This window comes from Coregonus lavaretus, assembly GCF_964263955.1.
Source record: "Coregonus lavaretus genome assembly, chromosome: 15".
Taxonomy (NCBI): domain Eukaryota; kingdom Metazoa; phylum Chordata; class Actinopteri; order Salmoniformes; family Salmonidae; genus Coregonus; species Coregonus lavaretus.
Window position 1 is genome coordinate 31,357,966 of NC_140002.1, and position 21,870 is coordinate 31,379,835.

Below are 21,870 nucleotides of genomic sequence, written 5' to 3' on the forward strand. Positions count from 1 at the left end.
ACACAAATACTAATTTTCACAAAGTCTGCTGCCTCAGATTTGATGATGGCAATTTGCATATACTCCAGAATGTCATGAAGAGTAATCAGATGAATTGCAATTAATTGCAAAGTCCCTCTTTGCCATGAAAATGAACTTAATCCCAAAAAACTTTTCCACTGCATTTCAGCCCTGCCACAAAAGGACCAGCTGACATCATGTCAGTGATTGTCTCGTTAACACAGGTGAGAGTGTTGACGAGGACCAGGCTGGAGAGCACTCTGTCATGCTGATTGAGTTAGAATAACAGACTGGAAGCTTTAAAAGGAGGGTGGTGCTTGAAATCATTGTTCTCCCTCTGTTATCCGTGGTTACCTGCAAGGAAACACGGGCCATCATCGTTGCTTTGCACAAAAAGGGCTTCACGGGCAAGGATATTGCTGCTAGTAAGATTGCACCTAAATCAACCATTTATCCGTTCATCAAGAACTTCAAGGAGAGAGGTTCAATTGTTGTGAAGAAGGTGTCAGGGCGCCCAAGAAAGTCCAGCAAGCGCCAGGACCGTCTCCTAAAGTTGATTCAGCTGCGGGATCGGGGCACCACCAGTGCAGAGCTTGCTCAGGAATGGCAGCAGGCAGGTGTGAGTGCATCTGCACGCACAGTGAGGCAAATACTTTTGGAGGATGACCTGGTGTCAAGAAGGGCAGCAAAGAAGCCACTTCTCTCCAGGAAAAACATCAGGGACAGACTGATATTCTGCAAAAGGTACAGGGATTGGACTGCTGAGGACTGGGGTAAAGTCATTTTCCGATTGTTTGGGGCATCCGGAAAACCCCTTGTCCGGAGAAGACAAGGTGAGCGCTACCATCAGTCCTGTGTCATGCCAACAGTAAAGCATCCTGAGACCATTCATGTGTGGGGTTGCTTCTCAGCCAAGGGGGCGGGCTCACTCACAATTTTGCCTAAGAACACAGCCATGAATAAAGAATGGTACCAACACATCCTCAGAGAGCAACTTCTCCCAACCATCCAAGAACAGTTTGGTGACAACAAATGCCTTTTCCAGCATGATGCAGCACCTTACCATTAGGCAAAAGTGATAACTAAGTGGCTCGGGGAACAAAACATCGACATTTTGGGTCCACAGCCAGGAAACTACCCAGCCCTTAATCCCATTGAGAACTTGTGGTCGATCCTCAAGAGGCGGGTGGACAAACAAAAACCCACAAATTCTGACAAACTCAAAGCATTGATTATGCAAGAATGGGCTGCCATCAGTCAGGATTTGGCCCAGAAGTTAATTGACAGCATGCCAGGGCAGATTGCAGAGGTCTTGAAAAAGGGTCAACACTGCAAATATTGACTCTTTGCATAAATGTAATGTAATTGTCAATAAAAGCCTTTGACACTTATGGAATGCTTGTAATTATACATTGCTCAAAAAAATAAAGGGAACACTTAAACAACACAATGTAACTCCAAGTCAATCACACTTCTGTGAAATCAAACTGTCCACTTAGGAAGCAACACTGATTGACAATAAATGTCACATGCTGTTGTGCAAATGGAATAGACAACAGGTGGAAATTATAGGCAATTAGCAAGACACCCCCAATAAAGGACTGGTTTTGCAGGTGGTGACCACAGACCACTTCTCAGTTCCTATGCTTCCTGGCTGATGTTTTGGTCACTTTTGAATGCTGGCGGTGCTTTCACTCTAGTGGTAGCATGAGACGGAGTCTACAACCCACACAAGTGGCTCAGGTAGTGCAGCTCATCCAGGATGGCACATCAATGCGAGCTGTGGCAAGAAGGTTTGCTGTGTCTGTCAGCGTAGTGTCCAGAGCATGGAGGCGCTACCAGGAGACAGGCCAGTACATCAGGAGACGTGGAGGAGGCCGTAGGAGGGCAACAACCCAGCAGCAGGACTGCTACCTCCGCCTTTGTGCAAGGAGGAGCAGGAGGAGCACTGCCAGAGCCCTGGAAAATTACCTCCAGCAGGCCACAAATGTGCATGTGTCTGCTCAAATGGTCAGAAACAGACTCCATGAGGGTGGTATGAGGGCCCGACGTCCACAGGTGGGGGTTGTGCTTACAGCCCAACACCGTGCAGGACGTTTGGCATTTGCCAGAGAACACCAAGATTGGCAAATTCGCCACTGGCGCCCTGTGCTCTTCACAGATGAAAGCAGGTTCACACTGAGCACGTGACAGAGTCTGGAGACGCCGTGGAGAACGTTCTGCTGCCTGCAACATCCTCCAGCATGACCGGTTTGGCGGTGGGTCAGTCATGGTGTGGGGTGGCATTTCTTTGGGGGGGCCGCACAGCCCTCCATGTGCTCGCCAGAGGTAGCCTGACTGCCATTAGGTACCGAGATGAGATCCTCAGACCCCTTGTGAGACCATATGCTGGTGCGGTTGGCCCTGGGTTCCTCCTAATGCAAGACAATGCTAGACCTCATGTGGCTGGAGTGTGTCAGCAGTTCCTGCAAGAGGAAGGCATTGATGCTATGGACTGGCCCGCCTGTTCCCCAGACCTGAATCCAATTGAGCACATCTGGGACATCATGTCTCGCTCCATCCACCAACGCCACGTTGCACCACAGACTGTCCAGGAGTTGGCGGATGCTTTAGTCCAGGTATGGGAGGAGATCCCTCAGGAGACCATCCGCCACCTCATCAGGAGCATGCCCAGGCGTTGTAGGGAGGTCATACAGGCACGTGGAGGCCACACACACTACTGAGCCTCATTTTGACTTGTTTTAAGGACATTACATCAAAGTTGGATCAGCCTGTAGTGTGGTTTTCCACTTTAATTGAGAGGGTGACTCCAAATCCAGACCTCCATGGGTTGATACATTTGATTTCCATTGATAATTTTTGTGTGATTTTGTTGTCAGCACATTCAACTATGTAAAGAAAAAAGTATTTAATAAGATTATTTCATTCATTCAGATCTAGGATGTGTTATTTTAGTGTTCCCTTTATTTTTTTGAGCAGTGTACTTCAGTATACCATAGTAACATCTGACAAAAATCTCTCATAACGCTGAAGCAGCGAACTTTGTGAAGACCAATACTTGTCATTTCTAAACCTTTTGACCACGACTGTATACATACACACATTCCGGACTCTGACATTGCTCATTCTAATATTGCTTAAGTTACTTATTTTTGGATTATGTGCGTGTTTTGCATTGCTAGTTATTACTATTGCACCGTTGGGAGCTAGAAACACAAGCATTTTTCTGCACCTGCGATAACATCTGAAAATCTGTGTACGCGACCAACAAACTTTGATTTGAAGGGATTGGAGACCGAACATGCTGCTTTATGGTGTGATGGTCATCATTATACAATATATGGCTCAGATAATAAAGAGCTCAAGTAATAAGAATACTTAGCTTCACAAAACATACACATCAAACCAAAATAGCAAGCACTAAATGCAATGCCACAGTCCTTTGACTATTTAATCGCCTGAGTAATGATTGAAACCTCCACAGTGCAACTCTGTACTACAAAATGAAAATTTCAAAACAAGAGATTTTTAAAATTATTTTTACTTGCATTTATGAACTACAAAATCATGAGGAAAGAATACAATATAGAAAAGTAACATCAAAAATAAACAAATTTGTTCTAACTAGCCTATTATTTTAACCATTTGTGTTTCAACATTGTTTTACAAGAAACCTTCAAAAATACTCCACTAAACAGTGAGTGATACATTGTGTGTACATGTAGATGACAGCAATTAGGGTTATCACCCTTTTCAGAAATAATATTTCACTTCATTTTCTCACTGAGCTGACGGTACAGTTTAATTGTCATTAATTGAATTTCAGTATCACCACTTCTAATGTCAATTGCTTTCAAAAAGAAGTTCAAGGCATCATCAAGTTTCCCCTCGGAGTACGATTGTTTTCCCTTTTTCACAAGGTTTTCATACATCTTTTCCCCTGTCACAGCTGAGTCGCTGCTGCTGTTGTTGTTACCTTCCACGGTCTGTAATGTGGCATCTTTGACTCTGGTACATTGGTCCATTCTTTCACTAGAAGCAAGTTCATGATCACCGGTAGATTCCTCCAAATAACTTTCTTCCTCCTCTCCCAGTTCAGATTCTTCAGCAGCATGCATTGGCTCACTTCCACCTTCCTCACTTTCCTCTTCGTTCTCAGTGTTTAAGGTTTCCCCTGTGGGTTCCTCCTCTTCCATGAGAGACTCATGAAATCCAGTCACCTCAATTGCCTCACAAGATCCAGTCACCTCACTTTCCTCACTTGCATCATCAGTGTGCACCTGTGAAACCTCAGCTTCCATGTCCTCATCAAGGTCCTCCACATCCTCAATCACGGAATCCACAAAGGAACGTCTTGAGGCCACAGATGTGTTCCCTCCAAAGCTTTTCCTGGCTTTAAAGGAAATGGATCCAGATTTAACAGATTTTGGTGTGGAGGACCCAATACCATGGAATTCTTCATCCAATTTCCTGGTCATCAAATGAGGCCTCTCATCTTCGTCAATGTCATTCTCCTCACTATCGTAAATTAAAGCTGCTCTTTTCTTTTTCTTGAAAGACGTAATGAATGAGTTCTCTACAGTGTCATCTGCTTCAGAAACAGGGGAGTTGACATCATGAACACCTGCTCCATTCTGTTCAACAGCTCCATTCACAGACACAGAAGGCTTGTCATCTGCATTTAAGCTGACATCCATCTCTAGCTGGAAACCTGAATTCCCTACAACGGACTCGGATTCCTCCTCTGGGAACATATCACTAGCACTGTCATCTAACTGTAGATTAAAATTTCCTTCAAAAGACTCAAGTTCATCATCCGCTTTGGAGGATGTTTCTGCATTACTTTCTAGGCTCTTGTTGGACATCTGTAGTAGCATAGAACATCTTTGATTCTTCAGGGATTTGACAGGTGAGATCTTCTGGTCCATTGTCAAGTCTTGGTGAAGTGACAAGTTCTGCCATTGTGGGGAACCATTGCCATTTGGCTGTTTGTCTTGTTCATCTTCAGAGGTAACATATACCAGACTTGTAATATACTCCACGGCAACAATATCATCCTTCGCTTCTGATGACACATCCAAAATCTCTTGAGCAGAAGTGTAAATTGGCTCACCATCCAATAACACCTCAAGAGACTTGTCTACGGGAGAATGATGGTTGCTCTTTATGAACTGTTCCTCAGTCGCAATTGTCACAGTGGGCCCTATAATCCCAATGCTTTCATCTACAGCTAGATCAATGAATTTGTTACTCAGATTGTGGATATCTTCCTCGTCACCAGACCCAGACTGGGTAAGATCCACCAACACAGGGTAGTTGTTGAAGTTGTGGTTATGGCTAGGATAGGAGGGGCTGGGCTTTTCATCCTTTGGCTTCTTCTCAGTTGACCCCATTGTATTGTGTTGAGGGGGTTTCCGCAGATGTGCCGGCTCGGTGTTTGACTCAATGCTCTCAGCAAACTGCTGATGCAACTTAGACTCCGCCTTCATCAGCTCCTGAGCTTTCTGCACCCGGTTCTCTATGTACTTGTGAGCTTCCTGATCCTCAGGGTCATCTTCGTTGTTTTCTACTTCATGCGAGAACATGAGGTCATGATCAGATATTCCAAACATCTCCATGGAGTGAAGGTGAGCGATGTGTTCATCCAATTTTGGATCTGTGTGTCTTTGTCTTGAGTGCAGTAACTGCAGCTGCAGCTGTGTTGATGAGGATCGAGTATCTTGTAGCGTGAAGAGTTCCTTCAGGTCTTGTTTGCTGAAGTACCGGAATGGATTTTTCTTGTCCCCGGTGGTCTGCCTGATCAAGGAGTCTTTGAACACCTGCCGTCTGTAGATCTTCTCCTCCACTGTGCCACAAGTGATCAGTCTGTAGATGACAACGTTCTCCGTTTGTCCAATGCGGTAGGCCCGGTCAACGGCCTGGGCATCAGTGGCTGGATTCCAGCTGGGGTCAAAAATAACTACTCGGTTTGCTGCTGTCAATGTGATGCCGACTCCTCCCACTTGCGTGGTTAGGAGAAAGACTGAGTATTGCTTGTTGGTCTGGAACAGTTGGATGCGCCTCTCTCTTTCTGTGAGGTGAGTTACTGTGCCATCAATTCTTACAATCTTGAAACGCTTGTTCACGAGAACCCGTTCAAGGATGTCCAACATCTTCCTTGACTGAGAGAAAACAAGCGTGCGATGGCCTTCTTCCTTAAGCCTTTCCAAAAGTGCAATGAGAAACATCAGCTTTCCAGATTCTGATATTAGCATTTCATCAGATATGTTGTCGATTCTGTGTGCAGCAGATTCATTTTCATCATCTTGATGGTTTGCGCTTGTTCCTTCTTCTAGGCCTAACTGAGCGACAGCCCTGGCGGAGAGAAGTCTTGGGTGATCACACAATTTCTTCAGGATATTCAGTTCAGCCAACGGTGACCTGGTGGTCATGAGCAGCTCCTTGATGTTATCCAGGGATAAGAACTGATTGTAGATTTCCTCCTGAACTGAGCTCAAGTAAGTCCAGATGATTAGGTCATTCTTCCTGGTGAGGTTTGGCATTTCTGCACCACCACCACCACCATTTGGGACTTTGTTTTCAAGGTCTTCTGACTCCAAGTCCTTTTCACGGTTTTGTGTTTTTCTCTGTACTTCTGCCTTTGTCCTCCTTAGGAAGTATGGATTGATGATGGCCATGAGGTTCTGCGACATCTTGAGCCCAAGGGCTTTCTCACCTGGGGTGGCATCCTTCTCCCTTGCACGGGTGATGGGATTTTCATACTCTGTTTTGAAGGTTTTAGAAGTACCAAGAAGTGCCCCTTGACAAGCGAAATCAAAAAGAGCCCACATTTCTCTCAGGTTATTCTGTACAGGGGTGCCTGTAAGAAGTACACGATTCCTGGCAGGAATCGCATGCGCACTTTTGGCTGTCTTGGTTGAAGATGTTTTAATCTTGTGTGCTTCATCTAGGATTACATAATCCCATTTGAATTCTCTGCCGTTGAGAGATGAGAGAAGTTCCCAGTTGGTGATCAGCATTTGGTATGTAGTGATGATGACACCACCTCTTCTTTGAATCTTCTCCAAGTTCCTGTTGCGTTCCACTTTGCTTGTGCCATGAAACTCTTTGACTCTCATTCCAGGAGTCCATTTGGCAAATTCCTTGGTCCAGTTCTTGATGAGTGAGGTTGGCATGACGAGCAGGGTATGCTTTACCAAGTCAGCATCATACATACCAGAGAGAAACGATATCACCTGAATGGTCTTCCCTAAGCCCATGTCATCAGCTAGGATTCCTCCTTTATGACCATCTCTGTGGAGACCATACAAAAAAGCAACCCCCTCTTGCTGATGATCATACAGTTTGTCATACATTTCTTTGAAAAGCATTAGACCACTGTTGTTGACATTGACAAAATCTTCATCCTCACTCTCTGAGCCTTGCTGTGTCATCTCTTTTATAGCCTCCTGAAGTTTCTTTATCCTGCTCCGAAGTTTATCACTAGGGTGGATGTCATGGGCCAGCTTGAACAGTTCCAATGATTTTGACATATTTCCTTGTCTTGCAGCATCTTTTCCATCCTTGATGTACCTTTAAAAGAAATAAAATACTTGTAAATGTGTTTCATAAGTCAGTGATCTATATCATAATAGGATATCTCATGTATAATACCGCTGTTGAAAAACAGCACAAATAGCATTGCTCCGCAGCAGTAATAAAAATTTATGACAAAATGTTTGCAGTGCAGACACCTTTCCATCTCGTCATTAAAACAAAATAGCCTACATTGAGACCAGTGTTTCCACTTGTCAGGCTACAGCTGGGACGATAAACCGTAAATTACAGACACCGACATTGCCTTCCTCTTACTGAAACAATTTTGCTTAGGTCTGTAAAACCATTATTTGGTCAACAGTAGCCTTATGTGCATTATATTGATTCCTGCTATGAAAGTATCTGCCTGTCTAAGGCTGCACAATTAATAGAATTTACATCGAAATTGCAATATTGACATGCGTAGTATCCATATTGCAAGAGATTTCCATGCAATATTTTGGAACACCACCACGACACGTGACATTATAGTTTACTACGTATGTCGTCCCTCTCCTCTTGCGGCTGCTTCCCCCACACACACCAAGCCCCGCCCTCTGTCAATCAAGCAGCGCAGTTCCTCCTCCTTGCTGTTAGATTCACTATACATTTGCATGCTGTTAGGTCAAATGCAGTCAACATATTGTTCCAAACAACAACAATGCTGCATTCCACCTAGCTTCTTAATATAAATAATAATATTTCAATGATTCCAACAGTTCACCCAAGATCTATATCGCAAGTCAAATCTCAACCGCAATATTTGGAGCATAAAGATCTAAATTATATATTTTGTCCTCATCGTGCAGCCCTGTGCGCACAGGGAGGGAGATATGCAACTACTGTTATTGTTAAGAGTGTATATACACCTTCTGTGAGTATATTATTTATTTCTCAACACCACTTAACAATCTGAGTAGGCTGGTTTTGCTTGCCATTTGTGGTGGCTACATCTAGTAACCTAGGCTTAGCGCTAGAAAGTTTTTGTAAGCCATTTCATTTACTGAGATTAAATATTAACCATGTAATTAATTAAAGTTAGCAAAAGTTCCCACTTCCTCAGGTGGTTAATTATGTAGCATAGACCTAGGCCTTATATGCAGAAAAATAAATTTGACCATTCTGGATATTATTTTGACAGGTTGCTCATCAAAATCATGCATTTCCTGGATAATGTTAGATGAAATAGCTAACCTTGAATCATACCATATTTTTTCAGTTGTCTTACCTGGCAATTGAAAAAAATTGTCTAGAGCTCTGCTGCTAACAGAAAGTAACTGTGCATTAGTAACCGAAAGGATGCTGGTTCGAATCCCCAAGCAGACTACGTGATAAATCTGTCGATGTGCTCTTGAGCGAGGCACTTAACCCCGATTGCTCCTGTAAGTCGCGCTGGATAAGAGCGTCTGCTAAATGAATAAAATGTCAATTGCATTCCAAAAATATACACTGCTCAAAAAAATAAAGGGAACACTAAAATAACACATCCTAGATCTGAATGAATGAAATAATCTTATTAAATACTTTTTTCTTTACATACAGTGAGGAGAACAAGTATTTGATACACTGCCGATTTTGCAGGTTTTCCTACTTACAAAGCATGTAGAGGTCTGTAATTTGTATCATAGGTACATTTCAACTGTGAGAGATGGAATCTAAAACAAAAATCCAGAAAATCACATTGTAAGATTTTAAAGTAATTAATTTGCATTTTATTGTATGACATAAGTATTTGATACATCAGAAAAGCAGAACTTAATATTTGGTACAGAAACCTTTGTTTGCAATTACAGAGATCATACGTTTCCTGTAGGTCTTGACCAGGTTTGCACACACTGCAGCAGGGATTTTGGCCCACTCCTCCATACAGACCTTCTCCAGATCCTTCGGGTTTCGGGGCTGTCGCTGGGCAATACGGACTTTCAACTCCCTCCAAAGATTTTCTATTGGGTTCAGAACTGGAGATTGGCTAGGCCACTCCAGGACCTTGAGATGCTTCTTACGGAGCCACTCCTTAGTTGCCCTGGCTGTGTGTTTCGGGTCGTTGTCATGCTGGAAGACCCAGCCACGACCCATCTTCAATGCTCTTACTGAGGGAAGGAGGTTGTTGGCCAAGATCTCACGATACATGGCCCCATCCATCCTCCCCTCAATACGGTGCAGTCGTCCTGTCCCCTTTGCAGAAAAGCATCCCCAAAGAATGATGTTTCCACCTCCATGCTTCACGGTTGGGATGATGTTCTTGGGGTTGTACTCATCCTTCTTCTTCCTCCAAACACAGCGAGTGGAGTTTAGACCAAAAAGCTCAATTTTTGTCTCATCAGACCACATGACCTTCTCCCATTCCTCCTCTGGATCATCCAGATGGTCATTGGCAAACTTCAGACGGGCCTGGACATGCGCTGGCTTGAGCAGGGGGACCTTGCGTGCGCTGCAGGATTTTAATCCATGACGGCGTAGTGTGTTACTAATGTTTTTTTTGAGACTGTGGTCCCAGCTCTCTTCAGGTCATTGACCAGGTCCTGCCGTGTAGTTCTGGGCTGATCCCTCACCTTCCTCATGATCATTGATGCCCCACGAGGTGAGATCTTGCATGGAGCCCCAGACCGAGGGTGATTGACCGTCATCTTGAACTCTTCCATTTTCTAATAATTGTGCCAACAGTTGTTGCCTTCTCACCAAGCTGCTTGCCTATTGTCTTGTAGCCCATCCCAGCCTTGTGCAGGTCTACAATTGTATCCCTAATGTCCTTACACAGCTCTCTGGTCTTGGCCATTGTGGAGAGGTTGGAGTCTGTTTGAGTGTGTGGACAGGTGTCTTTTATACAGGTAACGAGTTCAAACAGGTGCAGTTAATACAGGTAATGAGTGGAGAACAGGAGGGCTTCTTAAAGAAAAACTAACAGGTCTGTGAGAGCCGGAATTCTTACTGGTTGGTAGGTGATCAAATACTTATGTCATGCAATAAAATGCAAATTAATTACTTAAAAATCATACAATGTGATTTTCTGGATTTTTGTTTTAGATTCCGTCTCTCACAGTTGAAGTGTACCTATGATAAAAATTACAGACCTCTACATGCTTTGTAAGTAGGAAAACCTGCAAAATCGGCAGTGTATCAAATACTTGTTCTCCCCACTGTAGTTGAATGTGCTGACAACAAAATCACACCAAAATTATCAATGGAAATCAAATGTATCAACCCATGGAGGTCTGGATTTGGAGTCACCCTCAAAATTAAAGTGGAAAACCACACTACAGGCTGATCCAACTTTGATGTAATGTCCTTAAAACAAGTCAAAATGAGGCTCAGTAGTGTGTGTGGCCTCCACGTGCCTGTATGACCTCCATTCAACGCCTGGGCATGCTCCTGATGAGGTGGCGGATGGTCTCCTGAGGGATCTCCTCCCAGACCTGGACTAAAGCATCTGCCAACTCCTGGACAGTCTGTGGTGCAACGTGGCGTTGGTGGATGGAGCGAGACATGATGTCCCAGATGTGCTCAATTGGATTCAGGTCTGGGGAACAGGCGGGCCAGTCCATACCATCAATGCCTTCCTCTTGCAGGAACTGCTGACACACTCCAGCCACATGAGGTCTAGCATTGTCTTGCATTAGGAGGAACCCAGGGCCAACCGCACCAGCATATGGTCTCACAAGGGGTCTGAGGATCTCATCTCGGTACCTAATGGCAGTCAGGCTACCTCTGGCGAGCGGGAGGTAATTTTGCAGGGCTCTGGTAGTGCTCCTCCTGCTCCTCCTTGCACAAAGGCGGAGATAGCAGTCCTGCTGCTGGGTTGTTGCCCTCCTACGGCTTCCTCCACGTCTCCTGATGTACTGGCCTGTCTCCTGGTAGCGCCTCCATGCTCTGGACACTACGCTGACAGACACAGCAAACCTTCTTGCCACAGCTCGCATTGATGTGCCATCCTGGATGAGCTGCACTACCTGAGCCACTTGTGTGGGTTATAGACTTAGTCTCATGCTACCACTAGAGTGAAAACACCGCCAGCATTCAAAAGTGACCAAAACATCAGCCAGGAAGCATAGGAACTGCAACCTGCAAAACCAGTCCTTTATTGGGGGCGTCTTGCTAATTGCCTATAATTTCCACCTGTTGTCTATTCCATTTGCACAACAGCATGTGAAATGTATTGGTCAATCAGTGTTGCTTCCTAAGTGGACAGTTTGATTTCACAGAAGTGTGATTGACTTGGAGTTACATTGTGTTGTTTAAGTGTTCCCTTTATTTTTTTGAGCAGTGTACAATTCCTCTACAAAGTCTTATATTGTCTCTCTTCCCCCTATAAAAAATAATAATAATACAATTGTAATCTCCCTCTGCCTGGCTAGGGCCCAATGTTGGCAACTGAAAATGTCCTCCGAAATGCTGCCGTCTTTTTTAAATGAGAAAGTAAAAAATATTTGTAATAGTAAAAATATATAAAAGCATATTCATTTACATTAACAGGGCTGACCCCATTTAGTCGACAGGCTGTTGGTCGACCGAGATTTCTTAAGTAGAGCAGACGCAAATTGATTTTTTTGTTTTATGGTGCAGACACCTTTCCATCTCGTCATTAAAACAAAATAGCCAGATTGGGAATTCAGCCAGGACAACGATAAATGCCATGGGATCTATAGTGACCACAGAGAGTCGGGGCACCTGTTTAACGTCCCATCCGAAAGACAGCACCCTACACAAGGCAATGTCACTGCCCTGGGGCATTGGGATATTTTTTTTAACCAGAGGAAAGAGTGCCTCCTGAAGGCCCTCCAACAACACTTCCAGCAGCATCTGGGTCTCCCATCAATGCACTGTTGAATTGGCGCCTTTCCCCATTTTGCCATGTGCATAATAGCAAAGTTAAGCAGCATATTGGTGTTGAGAACAATGCGGGATCGGCAGCAGCGGAGTGAGAAGACGAGGAAACAGCCCTTGCCTTAGTTATGTAAGAAAATTCAGGAGAGGGGAAACCAACTTAATTAGGTCTATAATCAATAGCCTAACTGTTAAAATGTGCCTGGCTTTATAAATCGTCCATATACAGTGGGGGAAAAAGTATTTAGTCAGCCACCAATTGTGCAAGTTCTCCCACTTAAAAAGATGAGGCCTGTAATTTTCATCATAGGTACACGTTGACTATGACAGATAAATTGAGAAAGAAAAAATCCAGAAATTCACATTGTGGGATTTTTAATGAATTTATTTGCTAATTATGGTGGAAAATAAGTATTTGGTCACCTACAAACAAGCAAGATTTCTGGCTCTCACAGACCTGTAACTTCTTCTTTAAGAGGCTCCTCTGTCCTCCACTCGTTACCTGTATTAATGGCACCTGTTTGAACTTGTTATCAGTATAAAAGACACCTGTCCACAACCTCAAACAGTCACACTCCAAACTCCACTATGGCCAAGACCAAAGAGCTGTCAAAGGACACCAGAAACACAATTGTAGACCTGCACCAGGCTGGGAAGACTGAATCTGCAATAGGTAAGCAGCTTGGTTTGAAGAAATCAACTGTGGGAGCAATTATTAGGAAATGGAAGACATACAAGACCACTGATAATCTCCCTCGATCTGGGGCTCCACACAAGATCTCACCCCGTGGGGTCAAAATGATCACAAGAACGGTGAGCAAAAATCCCAGAACCACACGGGGGGGACCTAGTGAATGACCTGCAGAGAGCTGGGACCAAAGTAACAAAGCCTACCATCAGTAACACACTACGCCGCCAGGGACTCAAATCCTGCAGTGCCAGACGTGTCCCCCTGCTTAAGCCAGTACATGTCCAGGCCCGTCTGAAGTTTGCTAGAGTGCATTTGGATGATCCAGAAGAGGATTGGGAGAATGTCATATGGTCAGATGAAACCAAAATATAACTTTTTGGTAAAAACTCAACTTGTCGTGTTTGGAGGACAAAGAATGCTGAGTTGCATCCAAAGAACACCCATACCTACTGTGAAGCATGGGGGTGGAAACATCATGCTTTGGGGCTGTTTTTCTGCAAAGGGACCAGGACGACTGATCCGTGTAAAGGAAAGAATGGGGTCATGTATCGTGAGATTGAGTGAAAACCTCCTTCCATCAGCAAGGGCATTGAAGATGAAACGTGGCTGGGTCTTTCAGCATGACAATGATCCCAAACACACCGCCTGGGCAACGAAGGAGTGGCTTCGTAAGAAGCATTTCAAGGTCCAGGAGTGGCCTAGCCAGTCTCCAGATCTCAACCCCATAGAAAATCTTTGGAGGGAGTTGAAAGTCCGTGTTGCCCAGCGACAGACCCAAAACATCACTGCTCTAGAGGAGATCTGCATGGAGGAATGGGCCAAAATACCAGCAACAGTGTGTGAAAACCTTGTGAAGACTTACAGAAAACGTTTGACCTGTGTCATTGCCAACAAAGGGTATATAACAAAGTATTGAGAAACTTTTGTTATTGACCAAATACTTATTTCCCACCATAATTTGCAAATAAATTCATACAATGTGATTTTCTGGATTTTTTTTCTCATTTTGTCTGTCATAGTTGACGTGTACCTATGATGAAAATTACAGGCCTCTCTCATCTTTTTAAGTGGGAGAACTTGCACAATTGGTGGCTGACTAAATACTTTTTTTCCCCACTGTACATCTTCAGAAATAAGACATATCCTGCTTTTGTCGCCTGTTTGTTTAATAGCCTACTGATTACGTGAGCACCAAGTTCACGCAACCGCAAAATGTTGGATAAAGCAATTAAACAAATGTCTGTTTTTAATCTTTGCTATGCTGTAATAAAGGCTTTACAATATTGTTTTCATTAGAAGACTCGTACACTTATAATTTAGTGTTGTTTACACTTCCAAATGGTCAGAAAAAATTATCTAACAGCACCTGGTTGGCACACATAATACTTATGCAACGCTTGCTCCTATACCATCCTTTTTCATGATCTCCAGTAGTTTCCACAACTAAGTCAAATGTATTCCACATATCTGACTTCCCCTTTCCCTCCTGAGCAAGCAGTAAAAATTCACCAGTTCAAGTTTATTTTTCAGGTCCTCCGCATCCATTTTGCTGTCATGTGTGTTACACTGTTCAGAGTTTGTTATAACCAATTTATTGATAGGATTATGATAGGCTATAGGTCAGACCCGATTGGTCACGTGCATGCGATGCATACATGTTTCACGCAAAGAGATCAAGGGTTGAAGGAATGTTATTCCTGAATAAATGAGGGATTTCGGTAACATAACTTTTCAGTCAGAGAAACAAGAAAGAAACTAAATGGCTGAAATTATGTTGCAGCTTCAGCACGGACAGCACGATAAACCCTTGCTGTGCTGTGGTGCCTTTTCTCTGTCCTCCCTGCTGCAGCGACAACATGTGCAAGTCACACAGGCATTCGCTGCATTATTATTTTTTATTTATTTAATTTAGTCTCAACGTCAACAGTGAAGAGGTGACTCCGGGATGCTGACCTTCTAGGCAGAGTTGCAAAGAAAAAGTCCAGTGTCTGTTCTTCTGCCCATCTTAATCTTTTATTTTTATTGACCAGTCTGAGATATGGCTTTTTCTTTGCAACTGCCTAGGTCAGCATCCCGGAGTCGCCTCTTCACTGTTGACGTTGAGACTGGTGTTTTGCGGGTACTATTTAATGAAGCTGCCAGTTGAGGACTTGTGAGGCATCTGTTTCTCAAACTAGACATTCTAATGTATTTGTCCTCTTGCTCCGTTGTGCACCGGGGCCTCCCACTCCTCTTTCTATTCTGGTTAGAGCCAGTTTGACCTGTTCTGTGAAGGGAGTAGTACACAGCGTTGTACGAGATCTTCAGGTTTTTGGCAATTTCTTGTTAATGAGGGAAAAATTTTATTTCTATGCCTGTGATATGTGGTTGTCCCACCTAGCTATCTTAAGATGAATGCACTAACTGTAAGTCGCTCTGGATAAGAGCATCTGCTAAATGACTAAAATCTAAATGTAAAATGTTACACAATAAATAAATACAATAATTTTAAAATAAGGCCATGCGAAATTAATTAACTGTAATAATTATAGCATAATAAAATAAATAAGTTTGACCCTTTTGTAATAATACTAAACCTTAGCACAACACCTAGCGACCTCACCAAGAAATGTTTGGCTTTTGGTATTGACGCGAACAGCAGGGAACATAAGGGAATAGAACCCAAGTTGCTGGCTTGAAAGGCAAACACCCTCCACATCGCACCAATAGAGTTGTCATACTTGGTGGGAATTGTAACGTGGCTCCGAATTGTCCCATTATCCCAACTGTTACACCGAGAAGATTTAATGACCGCTAATTAAGTAAACTGCCAATTTCATCCTCATGCTAGCTAGCAGTAGCCACAGCAGCCATTATGGAATAGCACGCCGTGTTGAACAACAAAGGAGCTGATTGGCTGACACTGCCATTCCAAAATATCTGCAGTGGCATCTGCTACCTAGCAAGAGGACAAAAAGGACAGTTTTCCAGAGAAACAGACAGCTGTGGTTTGAGATGTCCATCGTCTTGCCGGTTTGTTTTGTGTGGATTATTTCTGTCACACCCTGATCTGTTTCACCTGTCTTTGTGATTGTCTCCACCCCCCTCCAGGTATCACCCATCTTCCCCATTATCACCAGTGTATTTATACCTGTGTTCTCGGTCTGTTGCAAGTTAGGCTTGATGAAACAAAACTACCAGCGTTTTCCCCCTTGCTCCCGTCTTTCTCAAGTTCCTGTTTTCCCAGTTTTGACCATTCTGCCTGCCCTGACCCTGCCTGCCGTTCTGTACCTTGTCACACCACCCTGGATTATTGACCTCTGCCTGCCCTGACCCTGAGACTGCCTGCCGTTCTGTACCTTTTGGACTCTGATCTGGATTACTGACCTCTGCCTGCCCTTGACCTGTCATTTGCCTGCCCCGTTTGTTACTTCGACATTATCTGCATCTGGGTCTTCTCCTGAAAAATGATCATTTCACTTATTTGTCGCCTGGATGTTGCATTGGGACTCTGCATTTCACGTTAGTCTGTGCTTTGCTTTGAATGCGTAACAGTTCTCCCTGCCACATATTTCAAACAAATCATGTTGTTTTTGCACATGCGCTGTGTATTGTCAAATAGAAATAACAATTATTTTAGTGGGAGGAACCTACCAATGGAAAGGAACTTCCCTAAAAATCAGTCAGACGAAAAAGAGGCGAATGAAACTCCCACTACCATATAAATATTTTTTAGACAGCTGAAGCGAGCACACATTTTCTTCAGGAAATGTGCCTATTCTATTTATAGGGCCCTATAAAACCCAATAGAGTTCCCCAAAAATTATGTTTTGTTATTTCCCAAATTTCGTTTTCTCGGTTTTACTTTTTCAGGTTTCGGATTGTGTGATTTTCAGGATCACTCTTAAATTCACACTTTCTTTCATAAAACAACAACAAAAGTGGATGTTCTAAGTACACAATGCTTTAACCACATCAGGAGACAACTTGAGGTATTATTTGGGAGGGTGTAGTTCCCTTTAATTCAACTGTGCACCTAGCAAGAGTCCATTGTGTTACTAGCAGTGCTTCTGTACTGCACATGTGATGGAAGAGTTTGCAAAACAAATGCACACCCGATTGATATTCTGCCAGGTAGGCCTATTTTGCAGTCAACATTTAATTGGGAAGTTTTTGGTGGACAACCTTTGGAAATTACTGTTTCAGCATGCTTTTCTTCATCACAGATTGTATAGGGACCTATATTTATCTTACTTTAGGCTGACTACTAGCATCTATTTAGTTGCAGTGTCCAATCGATTGAATGTCCCAATCAACTTAAAATATCTACAAAATACGTTTTGCAATGACAGCTAATACGGTTTGCGATTCAGAAATGATTCTTTTGATTCCCATGATTGAACCGAACACCAACTACTACAATGGCAAATTTAATCATTAGATTTGTCAAAAATAAATCTATTCATATGAATTAAATAATTGTTTTACGGTAAATTAAATGTATATAGCCTAAACCGTAAAGAATTACTTGAATTCTCACTGTGGATGTATCGGAGGACTGCATAATTGCAAAGGGGCATACTTATACACATACCATATGGAACATTCATTCAATGAGTATAATAGGCTGACTAAGTAAGTCGCTCTGGATAAGAGCATCTGCTAAATTATGTAAATGTGTGTAAATGACTAGAGGTGATTTCCCATAGACAAAGTTGTGCAATAAGAGCTACGACACTAATATGTGTAAACTCTTCAGAATTGTGTTTTGTGGGTGTCACAGAGTAGACTGACTCCATTTCATGGATCCACAATCCATAGGTAATGCTGTACAGTGCAATATGAATGTTCAATTCGTATAAATTAATAGACTGACTAGAGGTGATTTTCCACAGTCATAGTCCCAAAATAAAGTGCTACTACTAGGCTAATATTTTGGAAAACCTTTCAGAAATTGTGTTCTGCGGGTGTAACTGAGCAGACAGTGATACCCCATTTCATATATCCATAGGTAAGGCTGTATGTACAGTGCAATATGAATGTTCAATACATATAATAGGCTGACTAGTGAGGTGATTTCCCACAGTCAAAGTCCCACAATAAGAGCTACAATGGTAATATGTGTAAACTCTTCAGAATTTAGTTCTGAAGACATTGACATGATAATGTTCCTCCCACATACCTCTGGTAGGTCTCCATCTCCTCGGTGTCCATTGACAATGACCTTTAAAATAAACATAATATTAGCACCTTAGTAGGGATGTGCATTTTTCCCTTCAAGACAATTCTATACATGGGCCCCGATACGATACAGGAACAATACATTTTAGTTTGAAACGATTTGGTGCGATTCGGTTCGATGTACATTTATTGCAGAAACATTACTGTTCTATTCTAAATGTAAATCTGCTGCTGATGAAGCTCATGAGCTGGCTTCTGTCTGAGCTGTATCTGTCTGAGCTTACTTCTGTGTAAATGATGTAGGTCTATGGTGTATACCAGGACTGCCCAACCCTTTTCCTGGAGAGCTACCGTCCTGTAGGTGTTTGCTCCAACCCTAATCTAGCACACCTGATTCTAATAATTAGCAGGTTGATAAGATGAATCAGGTTAGTAACACCTGGGCTTGGAGCTAAAACCTACAGGAGGGTAGCTCCATTAGCTATGATATGGCTAATTAATATATAGCACTACTTTGGATTTCACCCCACCATCTCAAAATCGAATAGTTTTGACCGTTTGGAAGTTTAGTGATCTTTTATCCTTACACTTTAGCCATGCAGTGGGCCTGGCAAAAGTGATTCCTCGTTATGAAATGATCAACTTTACCCCGTATATCTAAAAATGACCATATACAATGACTGTTTAAAGCAAAACTACCAAAAGTATTGCTGATGGTGAACCTGAACAATCTACTGTAAACCCCGTTCACCAGGTATAGCCAGATGTGAGTTGTGTCTCGGGTAGCTTCCTTTTATTCCGGTAAAACACAATTTACAACTGCGCATTGATAACAATAACCTAGCAAGCAAAGTACATAAATTGTCGCTCAACTAATAAAGCCTAATATAGCGCACGCCATTTTACCATTTGAACGCAGATGTGCAAGATCAGGAACAGGCCGACTAACTCGCGTTGATATTGATATACGGCATGCAAAATGACCTGTAGATCAATGACTGTCAACAGTTATATGATTTTAGTTCGACACTGAAGCAGAGGTCGCATCAGTTCTCACAAAATATGATGTATTTTCGGAAGGTAGAATGTAATATGAGCAAAACATTTTAGTGAATCTGGATTCGTAACGTTTGAATCTATTTTCTGACCAATGCATGCTACATTTGGATCCGTGGACCGATGCAGTTGTATCTCAAACATTGGAATCGGGGACCGAAGCATGTAGGTGAATCATTACATCCCAACACATTACTATGGATTTAGCCAGCAGACCTGACCTGCTTGCTTAAAACTGCACTAGGGTTGTAAAAGCTTTCTTTGTAAATTAAGACACAGCAGATCCGGGAAAACGTGCATCAATCCAGGGATAAGAACTGTGTTGTACTTAGAATTGTCCCATTATCCGAACTGTTACACCGAGAAGATGCAATGACTTCTATTTTTTAAGTAAACTACCGTTTTCGTCCTCATGCTAGCTAGCAGTAGCATTAAGGAATGGCACCTGGTGTTGAACAAAGGAGCTGATTGGCTGACACTGCCATTCCAAAATGGCTCCTGTGGCCCCTGCTACCTAGCATGAGGATGAAAGGGTCAGTTTTCCAGAAAAACTAGCAGTCCTTCAATCTTCCCGTTGAAACAGTTGGGATAAATGGGATAATTCAGAGTACACCACATTTCTCATCCCTGGATTGCGGTACATTTTCCGAGCCATACTCAGTTGTGTGGCCATGGCAATGTTTTAGTTCATCTACACAGGAAGCCTGTCTGACCCTAGTGCAGATGTAAACAAGTGGGTCGGACCTGCTGGCAAATATGGATTATGTTGAAATGAAATGTAATTTGCTAAAGTTACAGCTAATCTAGAAAACTAGGTGGTTGGTCAGCTTTACAGTACTGTACTACCGGATCGTTGACTTAACTTGGCTACACTGTAACAAAGATGATCTAGCTATATAGTTAACGTTGTTAGCTACTTCCTCTCTGGCTAACGAATATAGCTAGCTAACTATGCAGATAAAATTAACGTTAAAACACAACATTTGGACGTACTGAATTATTCAATACTAAAAAGCTAAACCAAATAAGTCAGTTAGTTATCTAGTCAAAACTACAGTTTCTAACAAGTTAGCAACATCATTTCTAGTGAGGATCAACTTCTCTAGCTAGCAAGCTAACACATTGCATTGGCCAGGATGCTAAACGTAGCTAACGTTTCGTTAGCGTTCAGCAGGCTTTTTTCTGAAAAAACTTACTTCTCCAATTTCTCCGACATCTCCGCAATTCGGTGTTTTGAGTCGTCCATTGTCTTGCTTGCTCGTTCGTTTTGTGTAGATTGTTTCAATTGTGTTGCATTGGGACTACGCCTGTGCTTTGAATGCGCAACGCCAACAGAATCCCGCCACATATTTCAAACGAATCATGTGTTTCGATTTTGCACATGCGCGGTGTATTGTCAAATGGGAAATATTTTCAGTGGGAGGAACCAGCCAATGTAAAGGAATTTCTTTATGACAAATTACAGTCAGACGGTAGGTTTCCATCCAGTTGGCAAAGGATTTTCATGCGAATATTCTAGAAACTGCATAAAGAAAATATGCCAATTTTCCCACCAGTGGTGTTTCCACCAAATGGACTTGTTGCGGATAAAAATCAGTGCCTGATGACATAGTGCACACAAAATGTAATTTTTCGCTTAAGTTTTCATGTACCAAATCTAAAGTTCAATATGTTTCCATCGCATTTTCAACTCTACTGATAGTTTTGATACAACAATGGTTGCATTAAATAGCAAATGTGCCTACTCTGGTCTTGGCAAGTGAGCTCAAGCCAACAACTTGCAGATACAGTGCTGGTATGGCTATGCGGGTGAGCTAGTCTACATCAGTGGAGGCTGCTGACGGGAACGGCTCATAATAACGGCTGTTACATAAACCATGTATTTGATACCATTCCACCAGTTCCGCTCCGGCCATTACCACGAGCCCGTCCTCCCCAATAAAGGTGCCACCAAATTAAATGTTATTGCACACACGTGTTTAGCAGATGTTATTGCGGGTGTAGCGAAATATACTTGTGCTTCTAGCTCCGACAGTGCAGTAATATCTAACAAGTAATATCTAACAATTTCACAACATATACCCAATACACACAAATCTAAGTAAGGAATGAATTAAGAATATATACATATATGGACAAGCGATGTTGGAGCGGCATGGCCTAAGATACAGTAGAACAGTATAGAATATAGTATATATATATATATATGTTGGAGCTGCATGGACTAAGATACAGTAGAATAGTATAGAATACAGTATATACATATGAGATGAGTAATGCAGATATGTAAACATTATTAAAGTGACTAAGAGCATGGCGCTTGCAACGCCAGGGTTGTGGGTTCGTTTCCCACGGGGGGCCAGTATGAAAATGTATGCACTCACTAACTGTAAGTCGCTCTGGATAAGAGCGTCTGCTAAATGACTAAAAAATTAAAAATAAAATAATACAGTATATACATATGAGATGAGCAATGCAAGACATTATTAAAGTGGCTAGTGATCCATTTCTTAAAGTGGCCAGTGATTTCTAGTCTATGTCTATAGGCAGCAGCCTCTAATGTGCTA

At 42.6% G+C, this 21,870-nt stretch overlaps 1 protein-coding gene across 1 annotated transcript; it reads right to left on the reverse strand.

Moving 5' to 3' along the window:
- Positions 1–3,552: 3,552 nt before the first annotated feature.
- Positions 3,553–7,274, reverse strand: ercc6l (excision repair cross-complementation group 6-like). The gene has a single exon (XM_084177636.1). It carries the CDS (start codon positions 7,257–7,259, stop codon positions 3,768–3,770), a length of 3,492 nt encoding a protein of 1,163 aa, XP_084033762.1. The 5' UTR covers positions 7,260–7,274; the 3' UTR covers positions 3,553–3,767.
- Positions 7,275–21,870: the final 14,596 nt, after the last annotated feature.

What these genes read in the sequence shown, in the direction of transcription:
- ercc6l (XM_084177636.1), bottom strand. Translation starts at nt 7,259, where the DNA reads ATGGGCTTAGGGAAGACCATTCAGGTGATATCGTTTCTCTCTGGTATG.